At 42.8% G+C, this 9,204-nt stretch overlaps 1 protein-coding gene across 1 annotated transcript; it reads right to left on the minus strand.

Moving 5' to 3' along the window:
* Nucleotides 1-616: 616 nt before the first annotated feature.
* Nucleotides 617-7,968, minus strand: dusp7 (dual specificity phosphatase 7). The gene is made up of 3 exons (XM_068595163.1): nucleotides 7,021-7,968; nucleotides 4,774-5,202; nucleotides 617-2,669 (listed from the first exon to the last, which is right to left on the minus strand). The coding sequence occupies exons 1-3, from the start codon at nucleotides 7,427-7,429 to the stop codon at nucleotides 2,353-2,355; spliced, it is 1,155 nt and encodes a 384-aa protein (XP_068451264.1). The 5' UTR covers nucleotides 7,430-7,968; the 3' UTR covers nucleotides 617-2,352.
* Nucleotides 7,969-9,204: the final 1,236 nt, after the last annotated feature.

The raw sequence follows: 9,204 nt of genomic DNA on the forward strand, positions 1-9,204 counted from the left end.
GTTCTCAAGCACCAATTGTGGAACAATCGCAACTCACGAATTTGCACATCCTCATACACAGATGGCCGTAACCACCTTAAAACTTGCGATTTACACCATGTTTGTGCAGTTTCAAGCTGAATCCGACTCAAATGAGTATCACTCACAGAAAAAAGTAAGAGAGATTCAGGAGGAAAAAACTAAAATGTTCTTGCATGATGCCCAGTGTACCGACAGACGTTGCCATAAGTCTAAGTGCTGTTGTGTTGTTCTGTAGGAAACCTACTTGAAAAGCACAAATACTGCAGCGTTTGCCCATGTTTTGGGAGTCTTTCTTGTTCAGGTGCTTCTAATGTGGACAGGATCTCAGAAAACTCCTAAACTACATGCTGTGTACTGCTGCGTTCAGCAGCAACAGCAGTTAAAAAAACGGTCCTCATCATTCATCTTCTCACCTGGTAAAGCAACATCCAACCCGTGGTTACGTCTACTGTTAGAGAGCATACAGTACCACAGCATGCTCAGGTATACAAAATAATATCAATCTCTTTACTATTATCTATAATATATATATATATATATATATATATATATATATATATATATATATATATATATATATATACATTTATATCAATTTATGTTTAGGCTTAAGGGTGAATCATCTCAGACAAACATTTCTTTGACAAAATGAGTGATACCTTTGCAGAAAGACCTTCCTTCTGTTTTCTCCAATGCAGTTACGGGACGTGAAGCTATTGAAGTAGCTAAGTGCAGTCTGAAGCCAGTCCCAGTCCACAACACTATAACACCAAGACCAACATACAATCGCAGTCCTGTGTCCTACAGTCCCCTTTTTTTCTTTTTTTTTTTTGGTAAAGGAACTGAAAACCTTCCTCTTGGGCAGAAAGAAGTAAGGTAATACAAGAGTGTTGAGGCACTTCCTTGCCAAAGTAAAGCAAAATAAGCTGCCCAAAAAAGTTGCTCAGAAATGTTAACACTGCCTTAGCATCCCCAAAATGACCTCCCGGTTAAGTGTCTGCCTCAAAGTGCAAACATCAGAGGTGTGAGAAACCAGTTTGGCAAAACATACTGTGGTAAGACAATATGCGATGTGATGAAATAACCAAGGACTTTCTTACGGAACAAATCAAAACAGCTGGTGGAGACAACTGGTACTTCTTGTAAGGCAACTGGATGAACCGTCATACGGGGAAGGAAGTAGGAACTTACGCTTGAAAGCAGTTGGCCGAATGTCAACTGGCCTGTAATATCTTCGCCCGTACCCAACCCCCATGCCCTGATCCTGCCCGCTGCTCGTCTTTGCCCCTAACCCAACCCTCTAACCCCTGAACCTCGTCCTGGGCTTGTTCCTGCTCCCTCCCCACTCCACTGTGCAGCTGTCGGGACTCGTCGCAGCCTGGGACTGGCCTCTCCTCTCCGCTCCCTTTCTCTGAATGTCTCTTTATCTGCGTGCTTCCAGCACGGGCTCCAAGTGCCAACAAGTCAATGGCTACACCACTGTGCAAACTGCATTAGGTCATTACAAACCTAAAAGGAAAACGAAACTTACAAAAAAAAAAGAAAAGACAACTCGGAATATCACAATAACGTTCCTCTTTGTTGGCGTCTCCACCTTTTCTTTAGTTTTACAATCTCTTAAGCCATTGTTGGATTGAATAGATACGATTTCTATATGTATATATTTATATAAGGTACAGAGTTGTGCGTAAATTTACACAAAAATATACAAAAATGCGTAAAGACATACTGAATTTTCTGCTATGTACGTTGACAGAACATACAGTACAAACATACATACTTTGTTTATGTGTGTGTTACTTCCTTGATTTTTAAAACTCTACATTCAGTAGAGCGAGATTTCCTACAAGTAAATCCCAGATTCTCCACTTGGCACCAGTCAGCTCGGCCAGAGAGCCGAGAGAAAGACAGAGAAGATGTTGTTGTCTTAGTCGAGCGCTGTAGATTTTTCCTATCTTTGTATGAAGCTGTCTGTCCTCCCGCGTCCTTCGCTCAGTCAGTTAAGTCTCCTCGGTTCTTTGTGACAAGACCAGTTGATCGGGGCTCTTCGTCCCTCGATTTCAATCAACTCCCATGGAGGACGCCATTGTAAACCCATTTGTCAGTTACCCCACCGGGTTATAAAACGCCCCGTCCCCTCTTTTTAACGTGGCTTCTGTGACCTCCCCTGCCCATCCGACGCTGCTCCTTCGGCAGGCTCTCAGACAACGGGCCTCAGGAGGCTAAAACATTCATTAAAACTGGCAGCTTCCCTCCAGTGCAGCGGCTTGTTATCATGGTAACAACACCACCTTTAACCCCCGAAAAAAGGAACAGTCACCCCGCTGATTTTCATCTGGACTCCAGTGTGTCCAGTTGAAACACATTGTGATTGGTCGGGGTGGTGAAGAAGAGCTGGTCGTGCGTCGGGGAGGTCGAGTGGTTGTCACAGGGGCTGTTGAGGCCCAGCGTCCGCTCAAAGTCCAGGAGCTGGCCCATGAAGTTGAAGTTCGGGGAAATGTTTGACTTTTTCCGCTTGACAAAGTCGTACGCGTCGTTGAGTGACAGGTTGAGCTTCTGCATCAGGTAGGCCACCGTGACGGTCACCGAGCGGCTGATCCCGGCCAGACAGTGCACCAGGATGCCGCACTTTTTGGAGCGAGCCTCGTCTGCAGAAGAGGGTTAAAAGAGGAAGAGGAGACCGTGAGAGAGGATTAGATTACGGGTAACACCCACTGTGTGTTTCAGCCGTACATCTTAGCCTTTAAATTATCAGTGTGCGAGAAGAAAGTCTTTAGATTCACTGATCTATGATTTTACTGACAATACCAATTGTTCTCATGAAACAAAATGAATAAGAAGAATAAATATTATTTGTAGTGTAAATGTGCTTATGAATGTATCTTATATATAAACAATAAAAAAAATCAACACAGATTCAATATGATTGTTGCTTATTTAATCATGACTCTTTAATGTTATACAATACATTATTAATGATGACTGACTAAAATCTAATTTGAAGGCAGTTTAAAGCAATGCACTGTGTTCCACTGTTTTTAATTACAATTACGTTACATCTTCTCGTGGAAATAAAAATAATCTCTAACTCAAACTATATCATATTTTGTTGGCATTGAATTACAACTAAATAGCAATCATTTGTGCAATGTAAATACTAAAGAGTATACTATCGCAATACCACATAACACAGGTATACTCCAAGTCATAACACTGACAATTAGACCATTCATTTATTTATAAACATGTTTTATATTTTTACTCCAGCATGACCTTTCTCAATGACAGCATAATGTTATGTTTCATTCGGCTTTCTTGCGCTCAGTCTGTAGAAAAACTTGAATAAAAAACCCCATCTTACATTATTAAAGGGCTACATCCATCGCCCTTCTATCAGTTACGAGCCCTTGCACTTGCATCACTGCAGGCCATTAGAGCGAGAGAGTTAAGTGCTTCTTTCTTTCTTCCTCCTCTCCCTCTCTCTTTCATCCTCTCCTTTATCGCTCACTGCCTGTATCTCTTGTTGTAGGATTGGGGTCAGTTGGCTCTTGAGTTCAGGCTGCTGAAATTTATACGTGATGTGTGCTCACTTTCCACGACTATGCAAGACTCAGGAGTCAAATAAGTAAACCGTGGTTAATTTGTCCTGAAATGATCTTTGGATTGTGCAGCGTTACATCACTCTGTTTGTGCTTTAAATGAGTTATAACGCACTAATTGTCCATTTATCAGCCCGCTAACGTGCCTGAAAACATTACATTCCTCCATCTCGACATGTTCAGACAATTATTTCAGATATTTAAGGAATCTGCAGTCTACAACCGTACATCGAGGTCACATCTGGGTCTCCTTCTCAGCCTGAACTTCTCTCTCGACCCATAATTATCCTGCTGTTACTAAAAAGACCTGATGTAATCTCTGCACATTACAGCCAGCCAGACTGCAACATTAAACATCAGCACGACCCGAATCTGCCATGACCTCTGGCTCTGGCATATGTCTCTCTTCCTCCCACCTAAGCCGAAACATTTGTCTTAAATAAGAAAGAAAATGTCAGGGGTCTGGACAACGACAAAGACTGTGGTTCTCACTGACTCATCAGAGAGGGAATGTACTCATTCTCTGGGAATTAAGTCAGAGAGAATGACGGGAAATACTGAAAATGGGAAGAGATGAGGGGATAACATTATTGTGGTTTCAATCCTCAAATAACCTATTTTCATGTTTCATATCAAAACTTTGCTTTAACCCAAATCCCTTTTCTGATATTTAATTCATTTTAAATCAGGAATAGTGGAATAGAGACTATGAATGTCTAAATGCAGCTCAACAAAGCAATTCTAAGAGAATTTCACACTTATTCTGTTTAACACTTTGTCCACAAAACCTATTATTTGGCGCATAATAAATGTGTTTAAAGAGGGTAATGGAGGATTCGCTTAAGTTAACAAAACCAGTTTCTCAAATCTGAATATTTTGATGTTTGTATTTTTTTGATAAAACAATTACTTGCTGGACAGAAAGTATTTCCCCAATTCATTTGATAATCGTTCAATACATTTTAATGCAAAGACGCAAGATGTCTTCTTAAACTGTGCAGATTTGTTTCTTTTCTTTTTCAGGTACAATAGTTTGCGCTTTAGACTGTTGGTCAAACAAAACAAGACATTTGAAGACGTCAAATGGATTAATTGATAAAGGATAAAACGTCTTTTGCAATATAACAGAAAGAGTTCTGTCCACTTTACTTACCAATGAAGGAAATGGCCTCGGGGAAAAACTGAGAGAGGTTCTGGCTCCAGTGATCGGAGATGGGGATCTGTTTGTACTTGAAGTCCCCTTCGTGTTCGAACATGTTGGGCAGGTTGGGCGTCACGTTGAGGATGTACTTGATGTTGTACTTGCTGAGCACATCCAGGTTGGTGGAGTCTTTGGCACAGCCCAGGTAAAGGTACGGCAGGATCTGGACAGGAAACGCTGGCTGGTTGTTGGGCAGCGGGCTGCCCTCCGACTCTGTGGCGCTGCCGGGCTCGCGGTCGGATTCCCCGTCTGAGCAGTCGGAGCTGATGCGGAGTCCCCCCAGGCCGAGGACGGAGGCTGGTGGCGAGCTGCTTGGACAGGAGCAGTCCAAATTGGTCTCGCAGTGCTCGGGGTACTCCGACTGGAACTTGTTGAAGCCCCCTGGAGGACAAGGAAAAGACCAGAAAAAGTCAATATTAGGATAAAAGCCAAGAAAATCCTTTCCCTGGGTGCTATATAAACTAATGTGCGCTGTCCACGACCACATGCGAGGTTGTGTTATACAACATCTACAAAATGGCAGCTGAATGTCAAGTCTGCATGAGACAGGAGGTGGATCATGAACCTGAACGACAAGAAATAAACCTTGCATTCGAAGTAAAATGAGCAGAATGACTACAAATTGACAGGAATATTTTGGAAAAACAACAACAATGTTGATGGTGGTAAATAATAAGCACAACTTATATGTTTAATCATAAAAAAATCTATTAAAACACATGTTACCACTGCAAATAAATACTTGAATTACATAATATTATATAAAGCAGCCAGGTGGTGAAGACTATCCAAATGGATACATTTACATAACTTTTTCATCAACTCATATGAAGATGAATACATCATAAACATTAGGAAATGTGCAATTTATATTGTAATAGTGCATTAAAATTCGATAAATAAAAACATATAGCTTTTCTCGTTGAGAACGCAGCCACGCCACCTTTTTAAAAAAAAATTTTTTTTATGTAACACTACATATTCATATTTGTATTGCGACGGATAAGAGGAGATTAACGTGATATTTACGTCATTGTGACTAAGCAAACAGGCCGGACAGATGTGTGCTCCATTGAGAAAAGCCGAGCCCCGGGGAGAAGCAGAGCAGGACAGCAACACCCTCCACTCAGCGCAGTGGACTTTTTGTGAATGGCAGCTCCGGCTTATGACTCAAGTGAAACATTTTTTTTCGACTGCCATAAATCAAATGTGTCCACGTCTTCTAATGCGACCACATTTTTGTATCCTATTCATATCAGATTTTAGTCGTGGAGGATCAGTTAAGAGTGGGTCCTCGTCTCCTCGTTTTCTTGTTCATTCATGAAGAAGAAGAAGAAGAAGAAGAAGAAGAAGAAGAAGAAGAAGAAGAAGAAAAAAAAGCCAGTCTTTTCCTGAAGGAGCACAACATGGCGGGGCCATTTTTGCAGCATTTAATTGAAAACATATTTGACCCAGCTCTTTTTACCGAGACACAGGACACCGTTGAACGCTTCTATAGATCAGCCGATAGTTTTACATATAATAATAACGAGGAACTAGACAATGATGTATGTCGCCATAGAGTGAAAGAAGTCCAATGTCAAACTTCATTGAGACTTCACAGTGAGTGCAGCTCACGTGTTTTACCTCGTTTCTAGTCGCTTATAATAACTGTGATAAAAAACGAGTGGCTATAATAGTCATTACAGTTCATACATAATGAATAAGACACAAACTCTGGTCGGGAGACGGGTGATTCATTTGAAGTGTCGCCACACGGTGACACTTCAATAGCCCGACAAGCTATTTACATATCTGTAATAAGGTTATATATGATACGAGTGGCGTGCCAAAATGTGAAGATGCCTTCACATTTTCACAGCCAAAAGAATATATTCTCATGGCTCACACATTTTGCTTGGTTTTGCTTCAGATGTATCAAAGACCCAGAAAGGGGATGAAACATGGACACATGTACTCATTAATAAAATCAGCCCTCGATCATTCATAACATGCATGTTGTTTAGTGCTGGGTGAGAAAAAAAAAAGACACACTCAGAAGAGCCGCATATCCTGTAATTAGACCCTCCGATAATTACATCAGAGTGAAATTAAACAAAAATGTCAGTGTGAGTTCTTTTTTTAATTTATTTTTATGAATTAAAGCCACCAGACTACAACACAGCCGCGGAGCATCAGGTGTAAAAAAGCTCATCTTACCCTCCAGGTGGAAAGCCTTGCACCCGTCGTCCCGCAGCTTCTGCAGCAGCAGCCCCAGCACGGAGCTCCCCAGCCCGGACTCCTGCCGCTCCGGGGTCGCCTCGTCGTACAGAACCACCACGTCCGTCTTGCACCGCTTGACAAATTTCTCCTTGTCCTCGTTGTTGGGGATGATGGAGCGGATGGGGAGGTTGCCCTTCTTCAGCCTCCGGAGCATGAGGCCCGGGATGGCCAGGTTGATGGCCGACTCGATGTGCGAGGACTCGTACAGCTCATGGGGTCTGCAGTCCAGCAGCAGCAGAGCGCTGGCCCCGGACTCCAGCTCCTCCTGCAGCCACTCCACGCTCTTACTCGACATCATCATCACAGTCACGATCGCAGAGTCTCTCCACAGATGATTTATTCTCATCAGGGAAACGTTAATCCGCCCGTGCCCCGGTGTGACATGGAGAAGCAACGCAACAGAAGAGGGAGAAGACAAATCACGGCGCTAAACTTCCCTTCCCGCGGCCGCAGCCGCCGCCGCTCCTGCTGCTGCTGGTCCTGCAGCGCGCTCACACACACAGACACACGCTCACACTTCCACGCACACATCCAACACGCACGCACCGATGCCCCTCTGGTTTGAACGGGAAACTTGGACATGCAGAGGTTTCTTCTTTCCCTCTTTCTTCCCTCAGTCCGGTAGATGTGGAGCTTTTATTCCAGTCCCTGGACGTCCATTTGGCGAGCGAGCTCCAACTTTGAGGGCGTCCGCGGACCCGCAACGCGCCCCTGCCGGACCCCCTAAAGAAGAAGCCTCGTAAAGAGTCCGAGGTCGTGAGTTCCGGATGAGTTGCTGTCGCTAAAGCGCATACGTGTTGTTGTTATTGGACATGCTGGCCCGTGGAGCGCCTCTGGTTTGTCATTTCCACTGGATGCGCTGAGGAGGCTCTGCGGGCTTGTCATTGAGACGAGGGCGGGGCGGAGGGATTTAAAGGCGCAGAGCTGCTGGAGTTCACACGAGCTCGCGCTGCTTCCGCGACATTCATAACCATTCATTGATAGACTGCACTGTATGGTCTAGTTTTGAATGGCACGCTTGAGTGAGGCATGTGCAAATGAAAGGCACAATTCAATATAAACACGGACGCGTGTTCGGTTCATGAAACTGCACATCCGTGACGCCTTTTATTTTTAAATGTATGTATTTTTACATTTGGTTGTAAATATTTCCAAACTTTTTTTCTGGCACAGCTTAAAATAACACATTTGACACTGTAAGTTAATGTTGGATAAGTTAGCCAGTAGCCTACTTTCCTTAACATTACTAAATGTTACAACGCTTTTATTAATATCCTATTAATAATTTGACGTGTTCCACCCAATAATTATTAATCAATCTCAATTCTCAATCAATTCAATCTCAATTCTCAACAATTGAACAAAAAGCGTCCTTGATACAGTTCTCAGAACAATTGAAAGTTGAACATTCACATATCCACGACCACTGGGAGAACCACTACGACGACTGCTACTGCCTCATGTTGTTTTGTCAAGTTACAAAGAGGGAGGACGTGGAGGTGTTTTGCCTCATTCTGTACAAATGTGCTTAATGTGATATTCTGAGCATAAGTATAGCAGCATACAACAGCTATAGTCTGTGTAAAGATATGGTGGAGTAATGTCACCTGAGCAGAGGAGTCTCTCTCCCTGCGTGTTGTTGTCCAAACTTCTCTGTGCTTTGTTTACGTCGCCAGGCCTTTTAGTGCATATTTGTGCATGTGAGAGTGCCCCACCTTACTATAAAACAATTTCTCAATGTGCTCTACTTTTTTATTCAACCCATGATGACACTACTGTGTGTATATTGCTCACAAATATATCCTTATGTTGGTCTGGTGCATTTGTGTACTTTTCCTACACCATCGCAACAATGAACTGTTTTAATGAAATACCCGAGGACAGAGTGTAACTTTGAATTATGCTCATCATGCACAATAAGTGATTGCGGTTCATTTTCCACTGATCTCCACACCACCGTTACTCTATCTCTGACACTCACTATGTTCATACATTCATCCATAATTCATTCACACTTCCACACATTCGCTTACCGATCAATTACTGGACACATTAAAGTTGGCCTTAGGCCACCATCTTGACAGCAATCCTAGTTTGTTTATTAGAAGTTTAAGAGTATAA

The sequence above is a fragment of the Clinocottus analis genome, unplaced genomic scaffold (genome assembly GCF_023055335.1).
Source record: "Clinocottus analis isolate CAN_PGR_092001 unplaced genomic scaffold, fCliAna1.0.p SCAF_3, whole genome shotgun sequence".
In the NCBI taxonomy this organism is placed as follows: Eukaryota; Metazoa; Chordata; class Actinopteri; order Perciformes; family Cottidae; genus Clinocottus; species Clinocottus analis.

Coding starts and splice junctions, on each gene's coding strand:
- dusp7 (XM_068595163.1), bottom strand. CDS start 7,429: ATGAGAATAAATCATCTGTGGAGAGACTCTGCGATCGTGACTGTGATG. Junction 5,203..7,020: donor CAAGGCTTTCCACCTGGAGG/GTAAGATGAGCT, acceptor CTTGTCCTCCAG/GGGGCTTCAACAAGTTCCAG. Junction 2,670..4,773: donor CGAGGCCATTTCCTTCATTG/GTAAGTAAAGTG, acceptor CCTCTTCTGCAG/ACGAGGCTCGCTCCAAAAAG.